The sequence below is a fragment of the Triticum urartu genome, chromosome 3A (genome assembly GCF_056163025.1).
Source record: "Triticum urartu cultivar PI428250 chromosome 3A, HENAU_Tu73, whole genome shotgun sequence".
NCBI lineage: Eukaryota > Viridiplantae > Streptophyta > Magnoliopsida > Poales > Poaceae > Triticum > Triticum urartu.
Window position 1 is genome coordinate 579,274,542 of NC_141875.1, and position 17,045 is coordinate 579,291,586.

Genomic DNA, 17,045 nt, shown 5'->3' on the forward strand with positions numbered 1-17,045 from the left:
AAGCATGTTCCTGCGTTATACTTTGTTGGTTGTTAAGGTAATCTCGTCCAAACTGCCTCATGATCAAGATATGCAAGCTTAAAACAATGTTATATCTGCGCTCCAGACACAACTCCATTCCCTAATAGAGACCCTTTGTGAAACAAGGACAGCCATTGTTCGATGTCGTCAAGATATGCATGGTTTTGAAACCAGACTATCAGACATTTGGTATGTTGTTCAGGAGCCTAGGAGAAATGAAGGCGAAGGTTATGGTGCTTCAACGGACAGTACAACATGAAAACATAACAGTCAGGTCAAACGAACTGAGCTTCTGAACTTCTGGTGGTGCATTTATCTGCCAGACTATTAACTTTTATGCCAACCTTCCTTTTGTTTTACGGTTGTAATTTGTTTTGTTGCGATACAAAATATGTTCTTAATGTGCAGCCACCGGTTGAAGAAAACAACAAGCCATTTTTGTATAGTGTAGGGTGTTCCCTATATTTGCACTGGTGGCGAACTTTGATGCCAAGTGGATGTAATCTGTGCAATCGCCTTAATAGCCTAGCGTTAGTTTCATGCTTATTTATTTCCTAGTCTTCTTTTTCCCTGGTTTGCTAGTGGCCGCAACAACCATGGGCCACATACGGACCGTGGTAACCTTGAGCCTGCTATAGGCCGTAGGATCCATGGGCCTCCTACGGGCCGTCGGATAAATGGGCCTCCAATGGGCCGTAGAATCGGTGGGACTCGGGCCATCGGATAAATGGGTCCATATGGGCCGTAAACACGTGTGATTGGTATCGAGCCACTACAGTAATGGGCCATTAATAGGCTAGAAGACAACAAAGGCTTAATTCTACAACAGGCATAATGGGTCATTAATGGGACAGAATATAGGACGGCCTGGAAACGGCGCAACGGGTTAACAGGCCACAAACGGGCCGGTTCAAACCACGGCCGAATTTGGCCCATTGGGGGAATAGGCCAGTAACGGGCCAAAAGTAATCGAGGGTCGGAAAGGTGCCCAAGAAAATATGGGCCATCAATAGGCCGAAAGCTAATACGGGCTGGAAACGGCCCATGTGAATCATGGGCCGTTAATGCGTACAAAGAAATTTACTGTTCGTTATGGGCCAGAGTCGCCATGGGCCACTAAAAGGCCTAAAGATACGAAAGGACTCATATGGGCTGAAAGACGTCGTGGGCCATACATGGGCTGAAAGTGAAATGGGCTCGTGTTATATTCGATGGCCCACATGATGTTGTTGGGTCGATTTCGGGAAGGCCCAAACGGGTTGTGAGTTAACGGGCCGTAAAATGGGCTATATGCGAACAGACCGTTAACAGGCTTTTCATGGGAGGGCCTGCTAACTTTGACCAAGTCAAACGGGCCGGCCTTTGTAAGCTAAATGGGCCAGTGTTGGGACGTCGCACGTGTCGACATATCATAGGAGCCTATCTGACCCAATGACGAGCTGACACGTGTTTCCTTCGGCCAATGAGAATTTTACACATGGAAAATCCCCATTGGTCCGGGCTGTTAATGGATTATCGGATCAAAAAAGGACCCGATAGCTTAATGGCGACCCGTTATGGTGGATGCCACGTGTTAGTTACCCTTGACTAAAGCACTTCCATGACACATCATTTATCGTCATGGAAGTGAACACTTCCGTGATGATAATTTCGGTATTGTCAGGGAGCACTTCTACGACAGCACAGGTATGACTATCTTGATTCTGTCATAAAATCGTCATGGATGTACATACATGACAGAAAACGTGACCTACTGTGACAAACACGTATCGTCATGGAAGTGTATTTTTTCGTAGTGGTATGATAGCACTGTTTGCTATCTAATCAGTATGTAAACACTAATTTGCCACTTTGGTGACCCCTTCATCTATAAAAGGAGGCCCATGGCAACCGTAGAAAGGATTCGGACCCTCACACATTGATACGCGTGTAGCCACTCTCATCCAGAGGCAATCCTACCAGGCAAGAGTGCTCCGTTTTACACCATTTTCCACCATCAATCCACCAAAGCAGGAATAGGGTTTTACGCCTCACGGCGGCCCGAACCTAGATAAAACTACCCGCATGATCTCTGCCGTGCTGTGTTACGCTTCCCCGCTCTTTGTGCAATGTGCCCACACTACAAAAAAATGACACATCCATGACATTTTGGGCCGACCGAATTTTTTTCTATCATGCTTATGACACTTCTATGATGATAATTGTGACAAAACCCGGTATCATCATAGATGTGGTGGGCTCCTACTTCTATGAAAAAAAATCATGACAAAAAATGGGCTTTTTATCCTGGGCGGTACGGAGATGCAGCTGCATGACATTCTTTGGGCCGTCCATGACGGAAAAAACATGGTAGAAGCGAGGGCGAGGAAAATATCGAGGAGTTCCTGGTTACGGTGGGTGGTCGAGGCCGAGCGATGCACGGAGGTTTGTGTGTTTGTCTCATACACATACACACGTGTTTGTGAGGCGTTGCGCTCTAACTAAACCTGAGAGAAGCGTTGGACTCTAACTGAACCAAAGCGATTGCACTAGCTACGTTACTGAAGCCCGATTGATCCCTTGCAGTTAACTGAACCCGAGTGATTCCTTCACTACTGCTGCTAACTAAAGCCGATCAATGCCGCCTCTTGATGAACAGTGAGTGTCGTTGGGGGGTTGGATGAACAGTTCCCGGTGGGGGGTTGGATGAACAGGACCCCGTGGTAGTAGAGGCCGTTGCCGCTGGATGAACAGGACCTCGATCGAGCTGGTTGGGGGTGGATGAACAGGACCCCATGGAGGGCTAGATGAACAGGAGCCCGTGGAGGGCTGGTTGAACAGTAGCTGATGGAGGGCTGGATTAATAGTAGCCCGTGGAGGGGTGGTTGAACAGGACCCTATGGAGAGGGCTGGTTGAACAGTAGCCGGTGGAGGAGCGGTGGAGGCTGGATGAACAGGAGCCCGTGGATGAACAGTTGCAAGTGGAGGCTGGAGGAGGTCGACGGTTGATGAACAGTAGCCCATGGAGGCTAGAGGGGGTCGATGGTGGAGATGAACAATATGCCGTGGAGTCCTGTTTTGCGGTACGCCACACCCCTCCCGATGAACAGGACCCCCATTTCGACCGTAGCGCTCCAACACAAGTCTATTTCCACCGTTTTGCAGTACGCCACACCCCTCCCGATCGACAGGACCCCGTTTCGACCGTAGGAGGTCCAAGAGAAGTCCGTTTCCTCCATTTTGCAGTACGCTAGACCCCTCCCGATGAACAGGATCACATTTTGACCATGGTCGGTCGAACATAAGCCCGTTTCCTCCGTTCTGCGGTATGCCAGGCCTCGTTTCAATCGGCTGTTCAGTCCAAGCCGGTTGGCTCCCGATGAACACGACGGCGCAGTTTCTCCGTTCCGACCTAGCCATGTACACGAGCCCTGGCCATACACATGCGCGAGTAGGCGTTCGAGACCCCGCCCGTATGTACGTACGTGGCCGTATTTACTTTCTTGCACCCTGGCTGTACGTACGTGTACATGTTATGTCCGCACCTCTACTACGACACGTGCCCTTCCTTACTTGGCACGGTTCATCGCTGCAGCCTGCAGATAGACCAATCGACCAATGACAACGTACATGCTATGTATACGTTCGTGACCAGAATGACAACGCTACGTACGCTTCGACCAAGTGGGTCCCGACTGCCAGGGAGGATAAGGAGGCAGCATGCGAAGATGTAGCTGGTGGGCCCAACAGTCAGGGGGCGAATCATTTTTTCGCCCATAATATGGACACACTTCCTTGCATGCGAAGATGTAGCTGGTGGGTCCCAGCAGTCATGGGGGAAACATTTTTTTTGCAAAATATGGTGGCCCGTCCGTTGTGTCCCTGCTGTCAGGTGGAGGAATCATTATTTTCCACGTAATAAGGAGGCACTTCCTTGCTGCGACCGATGGAAGATGTTCCTTGACCACATTGACCATGCCGCACAGAGAGCACCAAGGCGGTGGACAACGACGAGACCTAGGAAGGGGACAACGCAGAGCCGGGGAAGACGCGACAGTGGATGCCCACGCGGAGAGGACTACGAGGGTTCACTGTTTCGTCTGCGGCGTGAGGCTGTCGTCGCCGCAGAATAACATGAGGTGTGGGTCAGTAGAGGGATGGCCTGGCCAGCAGTGGGAGTAGTAGGGGGCCGTGAGGCCTCCGCGACATCATAGCCTGCCACGGGAGGCAGGAGCCTGCTGCGCGACTGGTGCTGGTTTGGTAGGTTGGAGCAGGAAGACCAGAGGTTGAAGAAGCACTACGACCATTGGATGGACATAGTACGGTCACTTGAGTAGGCCCACAAGTCAGCATCCCACTATGGTGGGTCCCAGCTAGTAGGGGGAGTATTCATTTTTTTGTGTAATAAGGAGGCACTTCCTTGCTGCGAAGATATAGCTGTGAGTCCGACCTGTCAGCGGGGGGAACATTTTTTGCGAAATATAGAGGCCCTTCCTATGGGTGCTAGCTGTCAGGTGGAGGAATCATTATTTTGCGTGAAATAAGGAGGCATTTCCTTGCATGCGGCCATGGACCCACCTATCAGCCTCTTCATGTATAGTCCACTTCCGATGGATGTCGTTCGTTGACCATGTTGACCACGCCGCGCCGAGTGCTCTAGGGAGGGAATGACACGGAGCCAGGGAAGACTCGACAGTTGTTTCCCACGCGGAGGGGAGTATGAGGGTTTACTGGTTCGTCTACCATCACCGGAGAATAACAGCAGGTGTGGGTGAGTAGAGGGATGGCTAGTCCAGCGATGGGATTACGGTGGGGGCGGTGAGCCCTGTGCGGCAGCACAAACGGCCATGGGAGGAGGGAGCAGGCAGTCCCGCCGGCGCTTGTTTGAGTGGCTAGAGCAGGAAGAGCAGAGATTGAAGAAGCACGATGGCCGTTGGATGGACATCCAATAGTCACTGCTCTCGTATGTTGACTAAGTCGACACGGCATTGCGTGTGCGTCATCCTTTTTTTAGGAAAGCATACGCGTCAACCTGTAGTAGGCGCACAAGTCAGCCTCAAATCTGTGGAAAACTGCATATAGCCCATCTGCCATTATTTTTAATAATTTATAGCCCATTTGCTAATTCTTAAGAATTTTTTTGGAGGCCATCTTCTTTTTGTTAGCATTACACCCCATATTGTGGCCACGATTAAAAACTATACTAAATTTTGCATATTTCTGTGCGGTCAACTATTTTTAATCTCAAAATATCGAGTCACATTGAAACTATTTTGAAAAATAATTTATATAAATATAAAATCCAAATAATTATCCACGCATAAAAATCTATGGAATTTAAAATCTTGTAATGAAAATAAATTGAAACTAATTCCCGGTTTGATGTGTTTTAATAATGTGCATCCATTTCTCATTACTGATAGCCCATTTTCTTGGTATTTCTTTTAAAAAAGTAAGTAGGCCTTGTTTGGGTATTTCTTTTAAAAAAGTAGAACTAGGCTAGCCATTTTCAGCAAGTAGGCCTTGTTTGGGTATTTCTTTTAAAAAATTAGAACTAGGCTAGCCATTTTCAGAAATAAAAAAACACAACTGGGCTCATTATGTCGTAAACATAAATAAAACCCTGGCTAGACAGCCCACAGCCCCTGCACAGCCCCGTTGTTACCCTGATCCGTCGCTAAAACTAGTATAAATAACAACTGCTTGTTCCTCAAAAAAACTAAATAACAACTGCGCGACCTGCTGGGTCCCTGGTGTCAGCTGCTCGTTGTGTAATTCTCTCGTTTATTGACTAAGCTGACAATGGCGTGAGCCCTAGATGTCCAACCATTAGGAGGAACCATTTTTTTGGGCTTGTAATAACGAGGCACTTGCTTGCTTACTGCCATGACACTAGTGGGTCCCTACTGTCATCCTCTCCACGTACAGTCATCTCCTTGTTCCTCTTGGTTGTTGACAATGTTGACAATGCAATAGGGCGGTGCACCGCGCACAGCAAGAGAACCAAGGTGGAGGACGATGGCGAGGCCTCAGACAGAATGAACAGGAGCCATGGAAGATGCGTCGGTCCAGTCACAGGCGGAGGGGAGTATGAGGGTTGACTGGTTTGGGTGTGGGTGCGTGTTGGGGCTGACATCGCCGGAGAATAACATGACGTGTGCGGGAATAGAGGGAGGGACTGGCCAACGTTGGAGGGTACGATAGGGCGACGGAGGCACAGCCAACCATGGGAGGCAGGAGCAGGCGGAGCCGATGGGGTTGTTTGGTTTGGGCGGCTGGAGGAAGAAGACAAGGGATAGAAGATACACGACAGATGTTGGATGTCAATCCAACGACTAGTAGGCAGAATCGTTTGTTGACTAGCTAGTTAGTCGACACCAGCTTGGATAGGCTATTTCCTCGTGGGTCCCAAATGTTAGAATCCAAATCTATCACGGTCATGCAGCCTTTCCTATGAAAATTTACAGCCCATTTGGTGTGCTAGTTCAAAATAAGTTAGTGGGTGCTGGTGGGGGCTTATCGCTTAGCTTCTGTAATGCACGGTGAGCTCAAGCAGCCGGCGAGAGTGATGTTATTTCCCTTCGTTGGCATTTGTTACAATATTTCACTCTAAATTAAACGAATGGCTAGCCATTTGCCTTGTTTCAAAGAAAATATGACAGTCACAGCCGAGTTGAAAAGGGCAAGAACATCTAACTCCAGCTTACAAACTATACAAAAGAATGATGGTTAATTGTTCATTAGGTTTAGACAAAACCCAGGTTGAAAAGGGCAACAACGTCTAACTCCAGCACTGCCTTCGGCAGTCGCAGTCAAATGGATCGGTCAGGTCCATAGAATGAACATCCTGGGTCGTAAAATTTACTGGATTATGACCACAATATGTTGTAAATAGAAGCCCGGCACGTTCAGAAGCTCTGTTGTCCACCTGAAACTCCTTTTTTTACTCTTCGACATACTCATCCGTCAAAACCATGTTGCTGATAAACTTAAGCCTGATGGACAATAGTAACCTCACATTCAGCAGGAAGAATGTGACAAATCTAGTGTTTGCATGGTTGGCTACATATCGTTCTAGCGTTATTGTCTTCAATCGAATGTCATAACAAGTGAGAAAATCCCGGTGCTTACGAATCCACCGATTGTTTATAACTTTCTTACGCCGTCCCGTTGCCTAAATAGAGATGAAGATTGAAAATAGTTAAGGTCTAAAAAAAGAGTGTCGAAAGAGCAACAGCTGAACGGTTAATTCTAGTACACTATATGCGTGCTTCTAATGTGCGTGAAATTATCACTTTTATATACAACTTCTCCAGACATGGAAAGCATTACAGCAAGCCAATAATCTTGTTCAGATAAAAACTATTCATTTGGATATATAAGATCTTGACAGAATCCAGCACCATTGATAGGCTATCCATGGAGAAACTCTTCACTGAGCACAGAACATAATATTAGTAGAAAATGTGTACTCCAAGATGATATATAACTTATGCGAAGAAATTTAAACTGCAGCTTATGGTTACAAGTGTAGATGATAATATAAAGTACACGACGAACTGTCACTGGTGCGCGTCGGTCCTAAACAAACGGTTTTTCACCCCTTTCCGCGATGGCATTTGGAACCGTCACCAAGTGAGTGTGGGCGATAGGGGGGTCCTTCCCACACGACCCAGAAACCGTCTGGGATAGGGAGCCTTGATGCATATAGTTGTCCCTATATAACCGTTTCTGGTATCTCGAATATCCCAAATGCTTCATCCTTGCTACTCATTTGTGCTTGCATTGCCATGGTAGTCGGAGTTTTGTGGTTCTGCCTAAAACCAGGTAGATTCTAGGCACGTGAGCTTTTCAGGAAGATTCTAGGCAGATTCCAGGCACGAGAGATTTACGATGCCTGGCACATCACAAACAGTTCATGATTATAAACCATGTATGGTAGGTAGAAAAATACCCACATTTAGTTTTCCCGCACCGTATGTGATAGTGTCTGACATCACACACGCTTTGCGAACGGAAACTGTGTGCATGCTTCCACACGTTTCCTCTCTGTGAACCATCTCGGATTATGGTGTATATCGCAAACGTTAATGTTTTACCAACCGTGTGTGCCGTAATGACCTGCACAACGTAATTTCGCCCTAATTTAATTGCTGCTATTTAAAATTGTACCTAATTTAAACTTGAAAGTAGGCTATAGCTTTATTCATATCCATCAGGTTCAAACAACCAATGCATTATTCGATTCACAGGTACATATGTTTAAGAATTACATAAGCACCAAATAAAGAATGATGTACTAGGGTTCTATACTTGTACTATTACAGATGGTAAAGAAAGCGACGACAGACATTCCAGTTGCTGAACAAGGTGAAGCGGAATGGACCTATTGTGCCCTCCTGGATGCAAAAGGCATGCAGGACTCTAGTCCAACCCCTTGTGATGTCGGCCGCCAATCATGTAGTTTGAGAGGTAATCTTCAGTAAACTGCTTCAGGATCCACTACAAAGGAAAAAAGATTCAGATATTGTCATCTAACACAACTCATTTCGGGCAGTAAAAAGAAGGCTACAGGGTTCTTACTTACCATCCTGCAGTTCACTGTTGTCTTGCATAAAGTGTAAACAAATAGTTCGATTGACATCTTTTGACCCATTTTAATAACAATCTTTATCATTTTCCTCACTTGATGCTAGTTCATGAATATCTCATTACCCCATACGCAGAAAGGTTCGAAGTGTGGATCTTTGGCAATGATATATGTACCTAAAAGCACCAAGTTAATATTAGAAGCTAAACAACAATTGAAAAATGATGTAGTACAACACTCCATCCATCACATTATATAATATTTTATTACACATATATCTAGACATCATCAGAACATTAAGGTAACACTCTTCCTTGTTGCTATGTAGCCTGCGATTGCATATTTAGTCATTCAATACAATGCATGTTGCTAAACAACAATTGAAAAACGAAAAGGCATGTTAACTGCAATATCCTTAATAGCAACCAAATATCGTAATTCATAGTGGTATTGTTGAAACTGTTATTGATGAAATTGAACTGCACAGCAAATAGTTGCACATATAGAGCATCAAATTGTGAAGAACTAAAATAAGCAAGTCATAAGGACATCTCTAGGCGATCCTTAAAAAGTTAAAGGACTAAAAGCCCTTGTGGATATATATATATATATATACTCGAGCAGTTTTTGGCCTTTTCTTATCAATCCCCTAAACTTAAGGTTGTAAACTTCAATTTGATCAAGTTCAAAGCAGGTTCAACCGAAAGTAGCATGCATTCAAACATAAACATAGATAGTTTCGCATAACCGAACATAAAACATAAATTTAAACTAAGCTAAACTACTTTCGGTCGAAGTAGAGGTCGAGCCAATCCTTCCTCGTCATGTACGGTGTGCCGCAAGCCGGGTCCGGGTCAGTACTGTCGTTGGGGTCGTCGGTTTATATAGGCATCGGAGGGGACTAGGGTTGCACAAAGTCGGTTAAAGAGAAAGGAATCTTCATATCAGGGCGCCATAACTCGAGTCCCTGAACCTTTCAAGACATCCGAGCCGGTTGCGCCCCTCAGGACATCAAGATGAAGCGCTGCCTTCTGGTGGCCGACTGGCCCAAGTGGCTGGCTGCCAGAAGGCGGCTAGGCTCCACAAGGCGGCGCCAAGACGGGCCGACTCCATGTAGGAAGCCTCCAGAGAGGCCGGCTCCTAGCAGGCGGCCCACGGCGCCCTCTGAGTCTGCGCCCCCATTAAGAAGACAAGACAGGGTGAGGCTACAGTGTAGCCCATCACCCCCGTATCCAGGGCCGGGCGTGGCCACAGTGCTCCATACAGGCGGAGATCTCCGCCAGGCGCGGCACTGTTGCCACTTCACCCCTGACGTCACTTCTGGCAGGCGAAGCCCTGTTCCGATGACAGCCTGTTGGTACGGCTTGCCTTCCACGCCAAGTGTCAGAGTAATGGGCCTTCCATGCCAAGTGTCAGAGTAATGGGCCACGGGTAGCCTAACTCGAGTCCCTGAACCTTTCAAGACATCGGGGCCGGTTGCGCCCCTCAGGACATCAAGATGAAGCGCCGCCTTCTGGTGGCCGACTGGCCCAAGTGGTCATATCAGGGCGCCATGCTTGCCTTCCACGCCAAGTGTCAGAGTAATGGGCCATGGGTAGCCTAACTCGAGTCCCTGAACCTTTCAAGACATCGGGGCCGGTTGCACCCCTCAGGACATCAAGATGAAGCGCTGCCTTCTGGTGGCCGACTGGCCCAAGTGGCTGGCTACCAGAAGGCGGATAGGCTCCACAAGGCGGCGCCAAGACGGGCCGACTCCATGTAGGAAGCCTCCAGAGAGGCCGGCTCCTAGCAGGCGGCCCACGGTGCCCTCTGAGTCTGCGCCCCCATTAAGAACACAAGACAGGGTGAGGCTACAGTGTAGCCCATTACCCCCGTATCCAGGGCCGGGCGTGGCCACAGTGCTCCGTACAGGCGGAGATCTCCGCCAGGCGCGACACTGTTGCCACTCCACCCCTGACGTCACTTCTGGCAGGCGGAGCCCTGTTCCGATGACAGCCTGTTGGTATGGCCTGCAGGCGGCGGGCCCTACCTGGCAGCGAGAGCCCGGAAGACGGCGGAGGCCTGACCAGTCGGACCCGAGGGAGGCCAGCTTCCAGTAGGCGGCTCGTTCCTTCCTCGGGGCCCGTGCGCCATTAACCTGATGAGACACGGTGTGGCTACAGTGATCTCCCACCAGGCGGCGGGACTGTAGCCACGCTCCCCTGACCAAGCATGCGTCATTAGCATCACGGATACAGTAATCAGCACCCGGCAAGACCCGCGAGCGACGGAAAAGCGGTCTCTCGGCTCCGTACCAGACCAGTCGGCGGGGCCCGCCAGGCGGCGGGCCTAGCTGCCGGCGGAGAAGCCGGCGACCGGAGACACTGACAGTCGGGTCCTACACCCGGCCAGATTACCATTGTACCCCTGGGGGGTAGGCCTATATAAACCCTCCAGCGCACCCATGCAAACGGTTCACAAGCAGTTAGAACTAGACTCACACATAGAGGTAGGAGAGAGCAAGCCTTGCCTTCTTCTACCTCTAGCATACAGCTTGAGGAGCACCATTGTACTCACTAGTGCCTTAGTGATCATGCGGAGACCCCGCAGAGCAGGACTAGGGGTGTTATCTCCTAGTGTAAAGTGCGCCTGCGTTCGTGTCTATGCCTCATCCCGCTTCCAGGCACCGGCGACGTTCTACTCGTTCCCACCATGATAAGCCATCCATTGGCATATGTTGCACCCAACCCCCGACATTTGGCGCCCACCGTGGGGCAATGTGCACCGTCTCCCGGAGACCTGTTTTGGACGGGAACCTTGTTCCTTCCTGGCGAACGCAGCCAGCCCGGCACGCCAGACGGCTTCTGCGCCGACGCACTGCACGGCATGGAGGTCGCCTGCGCGGCAAGCTTCCTCGCCGATCTTGTTAGTGAGATCCGCCTCTCTGATGAGCCCGCATCCGACGCGGGCACAAAAGGCCCCGAGAGCCGCCTCGTCAGCCTCCTCGATCAGCTCCACGTCGCCAACGACCCTGCTGTAGGCTTGGAGCTGGTTGGCTCCACCAACCCGATGCTTGTCGACTCAGACACAGCGTTGCTTGATGCGTTCCCCACCAACATGGTGGTCTACGACGAACCGCTTCGTCGTGCGGACAGCGGTGGCAGCACCGTCACAGAGGTGCTTGTCATCAGCCACGACGAGCACTCTGGCGGAGGTGTCCAGGATCCGTTGCAGGCGGCGCCGCAAGACCTGACTGCGCCCATCCCGGAAGACGCCGATGCCGAGACGCTGGAGGCACGCCGTGTCCAGCTCGTCGAAAGCGCCAACCGGCTAGCCATCATGAGATGCCTTTCGGAGGCCAACCAGCATGAGATGGACCATGCCGTCGGCGGCACGCCGACTCCTGGTGGGCCTAGCCGCATTGGCCTGATCCGACCGCCTGGTGCGACCATCGCTAGCATGTTCGGGATAGATCATCCCGTTTACGCCACGCCCGCAGAGAACATACGAGCTGCCCAGGAGGCAGCAGACGAGCTAGACAAGCTCCAGGGCGACGAGCGTCGCCACATGACGGAGCGCAACCAGCAGCTCCTTGACGCGGCTGCTGAGCAGCAAGAGGCCGGTTGCCGCACTGAAGCGACCAACCGGCGAAACGATGATCCACCTCCTCACCGAGATCAAGGCACGACATCCCGAACGCCGACTGGTGGCGTCCGCGGTAGAAGAGACAAGGAGCCGGCTGCCAGCCGCAGCCGGACTCGCATCACCATCGAGCGCGACCAAGATGGCCGCCCAAGAGCAGTGGAACGACGGGATGACCATCCGCCTCCTTCCCCTCGCAGAGAGAGGCGCGCTTCCCCGCCACCTGTTGAACACCCAACACTCGGCGACCACCTTGGCCGTCGGGAAGGAGTCGTTGAGAACGACGCCCGCCACCGGATTGACCGCCTCAACCGATCCCTGGCACTAGAAGAAGAAGATGAGCTGGGTCCGCCTTGTTTTGGCCCCCGCATTCGAGATGAGCCCTTCCCCAAAGGGTTCACACTCCCAAGAGATACACCCAAGTACACCTACTCCATGAAGCCGGAGAACTGGCTGGTCGACTACTCCACAGCCATCAACATTGCAAACGGCACCAAGCGTGTTGTTATGAAGTACGTTCCGCTCATGCTCCAGGGCATAGCCCAGACATGGCTGAATAGCCTGAACCCCCGCAGTATCAACAGCTGGGTTGATTTCACCGAAGCCTTCATCTGCAACTTCACCAGCACGTACAAGCGGCCGCCCAAGCCTCGCCAGCTCTCCTTTTGTGTCCAAGGCCCCAACGAGTCGACTCGCGACTACCTCATGCGCTGGGCCGAGCTACGCAACTCCTGCGAGGCCGTGCATGAGGTGCAGGCCGTTGAGTACTTTACCCCTGGGTACCGAGAAGGCACCCTCCTCAAGCATCGACTTCTCTGCGACGAGCTGCTGATCATAGCTGACAAGTACGCCATGGCTGACTCCTCCATGAAGGCGGTGATCCAAGTTGATGCATCCAGCAAAGTGGCACCCCCAGCTCCACGAACCCCGGCTGGTGATACCAGGCGGCATCAGCAGCCGAATGAAAACAAACGCAAGGACACGCAACTAGCTTCCCACAAGCCGGCAGGTGGCGACAGTCGAAGATCAGCAGCCGGAAGGGCAGCCACTACCCAAGCGTCAGAAGGGCGGCAAGCCCAACTGGTTACCCGCCTTCTCGTACGAGCAGACTCTTGATGCATCCTACAAGTTCCACAGCGGAGCAAAGCCGTCTAACCACACCACTCGGAAGTGCCACTGGCTCACTAGGATCGCCAACGGTGACGGACTCCTGCCTCCTCTGCCTGTCGGGACGCCGCCTCCTCCTCCTCCCCAGCAGCCGGCGGTTCGGCCAGTCGGCGCCATACAAGATGAGTACCCTGAAGAGCACGGAGCTTATGTTGTGTTCACCAGCGTGGCCGACGATAAGCACAGCAGACGACAGCGGCAACAAGAAGTAAATGCCGTAGCATCAGAGACCCCCGAGTTCATGCATTAGTCTGAAAAGCCCATCAGCTGGAGCAGAGCCGACCACCAGGAGGTGATGCCTTCTCCTGGTTCTTATGCCTTGGTCTTAGATGCCACCTTCGCAATAGAGAGGCGGGCTGCTCGCTTCTCCCGAGTCTTGATAGATGTCGGCAGCAGCATTAACATCCCGTACCAAGACACTTTGGAGAAGTTAGGAATCAAACAGAGGCAGCTTCAGCCCAGTCGGGCTGTATTCCATGGCATAGTTCCTGGCCTTTCCTGCTCACCAATTGGCAAGACCCAGATAGATGTCCTCTTTGGAGACAAAGATCATTTCCGCCGAGAGCCAGTCTAGTTTGAGGTGGTGGACCTTGAAAGCCCCTATCATGCGCTACTTGGCCGGCCTGCTCTGGCCAAGTTCATGGCGGTCCCCCACTATGCTTACCTCAAGATGAAGATGCCAAGTACCAAGGGAATCCTAACCATAACCGGAGATTACAAGAAGTCATCCGCCTGTGCAGTAGACAGCAGCCGGCTAGCTGAGTCCCTCGTGATTGCAGCTGAGAAGCGGCTCCTTGACCGGGTTGTGGCAATGGCAGGCAAGCAGCCGGAAATGTCACCCAACCCCAAGGAGTCGGAGGCTAAGGGCTCGTTCAAGCTAGCGAAAGAAACAAAGAAGATACCCTTGGACCCGGATGACCCGGAGAAGCACGCTGTCATAGGTGCAAACCTTGACAGCAAATAGGAAAGTGAGCTCATCGATTTCCTCCATGAGAATCGAGACATCTATGCATGGTCTCCCAAGGACATGCCGGGTGTTCCGACGGATTTCTTGGAGCACAAGCTACATGTCTGATCTGATGCCAAGCCAGTCAGGCAGCCGTTGCACCTCCTGTCAGAAGAGAAGAGAAGAGTTGTTGGAGAAGAGATAGCCCGGCTTCTAGCAGCCGGCTTCAACATGGAGGTGTTCTTTCCAAAATGGTTAGCCAACCCAGTCCTTGTGCTGAAGAAGAATAAGAAGTGACGCATGTGTATTGATTATACCAGCCTCAACAAAGCTTGCGCCAAAGACCCATTTGCTTTGCCAAGAATCGACCAAGTGATAGACTCCACAGCCGGATGCGAGCTGCTGAGCTTTTTGGATGCATACTCAGGGTATCATCAGATCAAGCTAAACCCGGCCGACAGGCTGAAGACCACCTTCATCACGCCATTCGGAGCCTTCTACTACCTGACCATGACGTTCGGCTTGAGAAATGCCGGCGCCATGTTTCAGCGTTGCATGTAGAAGTGTCTCCTCAAGCAACTCGGTAGAAACGCCCATGTCTATGTGGACGACGTTGTGGTGAAGACAGAGAAGCAGGGCACTCTGCTAGAAGACCTCAAGGAAACCTTTGAGAACTTGCGCCGATTTCAAATCAAGCTCAACACAGATAAATGTGTGTTTGGAGTACCAGCCGGCCATCTTCTTGGCTTCCTGGTCTCAGAGCGCGGCATAGAGTGCAACCCCATGAAGATCAAGGCCATCGAGAGGATGGAGGTGCCAACCTGACTGCTAGACGTGCAAAAATTCACCGGCTGCTTGGCATCCATCAACCATTTCATCAGTTGGCTGGGTGAGAAGGCTCTTCCCCTGTACCAGCTCATGAAGAAGACCACTTTTTTCGAGTGGAATGACAAGGCAGATGAAGCTTTTCTCCAGCTCAAGAAGATGCTGACCACTCCGCCTGTCCTGGCGGCTCCGACTCCGAAGGAGCCCATGCTCCTCTACATCGCCGCCACCAGCCGGGTGGTCAGCACAGTCATAGTTGTGGAACGAAAGGAAGAAGGCAAAGCACTACCCGTCCAGAGGCCGGTGTATTACCTGAGTGAAGTATTGTCTGCCTCCAAGCAGAACTACCCCCATTATCAGAAGATGTGCTACGACGTGCATTTTGCCGCCAAGGAGCTGAAGCCATACTTTCAAGAGCACCCAATCATTATGGTCTGCACTGCTCCACTTGCCAAGATCATTGGAAGCCGTGATGCTTCGGGCCAAGTGGTCAAATGGGCCATAGATTTTGCCCCCTACACCATCTATTACCAGCCTCGCACCGCCATCAAATCCCAAGCACTGGCTGACTTCCTCGTCGACTGGGCCAAGACCCAGTACCTGCCGCCAGTGTCGGACTCCACCCATTGGCGGATGCACTTTGATGGTTCCAAGATGTGCACCGGTTTAGGGGTCGGCATCGTGCTCACCTCTCCCAAAGGCGACAAGCACAAATATGTGGTGCATATTCACTTTGCCACCTCCAACAACGTAGCTAAATACGAAGCGCTCATACACGGGCTCCGGCTTGCCAAGGAACTCGGCATTCGCCGGATCCTGTGCTATGGAGACTCCGACTTGGTGGTCCAGCAGTCGTCAGGCGACTGGGACGCCAAGGATGCAAATATGGCCAGCTACCGCTTCCTCATCCAGCAACTCAATGGATACTTTGAAGGGTGCGAGTTCCTCCATGTGCCAAGAAATGACAATGAGCAAGCAAATGCCTTGGCACGGATCGGCTCCACCCGGCAAGCAATACCAGCCGGTGTCACCCTGCAACGCCTCCTCAAGCTGTCTGTCAAGCTGTCGTTACAATCAGAGTCCATCTTCATACCAGCTCCTCCTGAAGTAGTTGGATCCGACTTGAGGACCCCAGCAGCCGGAGCGGGGACTTCGGCAGGCGGCTTGGGGACTGCAGCGGTCACACCCGGTCCGGGGACTTCAGAACCCGGCCCGGGGACTGCAGCAGTCGGCCTGGGGACTTCGTCGACTCAGCAAGCGGCAGCCGACTCCAACCCTCCGTCTCCCGGCCCAACCTCCCTCATGCAAGTAGTAGTCCTAGCAGTCGAAGAAATTGCACCACCTTCCTGGGCTCAGTCCATCCTCAACTTTCGGGTGAACAAAGAGCTGCCGACTAACGAGATCTCGGCCCGACAAGTGCAACATCGGGCAACAGCATGAACATATTGAAACAACAACCGGTGGATACTCGACCGTCGTATGGACGCGTGCACGGTGTCGGAGACAGTGCCACGTGGAAGAAGTACTACCGTGAGACCACGGAGGAGAGAAAGGAAAGACGGAGATTAAATGAAGAAAACATCGACAAGTGGGTTGAGATTGCGGTTAAGAAGAAATCAACTGAGACAGTCGCAACAGCGGTAGCTGCCGCAAAACAGGTGGCTTTAGATATTTCTACTACCTTGGTTCCGGCCGTTTTCAATTGGACCAGGCAAAATCCAAAAAAAGATGCAGCGGACTTTCCCCTTGCTGACTTCTTGGCAGGGAGCAGCTCGACTAGCGTTGCACCAGCACCTGCACCTGCACCTGCTCCCGCACCAGCTCCCACACCGGCTCCCGCACCGGACGTGCTAGGCGGTGCTTCATCTTTGGCTGAGCTCGACGCCCTCACGGTAT

General features: G+C 51.3%; 1 protein-coding gene across 1 annotated transcript; it reads left to right on the forward strand.

Annotated features, from left to right (window-relative positions):
- Positions 1-16,034: 16,034 nt before the first annotated feature.
- Positions 16,035-16,589, forward strand: LOC147980613 (uncharacterized). Its single transcript, XM_087515685.1, has one exon. The coding sequence runs from the start codon at positions 16,035-16,037 to the stop codon at positions 16,587-16,589; it is 555 nt and encodes a 184-aa protein (XP_087371811.1).
- Positions 16,590-17,045: the final 456 nt, after the last annotated feature.

What these genes read in the sequence shown, in the direction of transcription:
- LOC147980613 (XM_087515685.1), top strand. Translation starts at nt 16,035, where the DNA reads ATGGCCAGCTACCGCTTCCTCATCCAGCAACTCAATGGATACTTTGAA.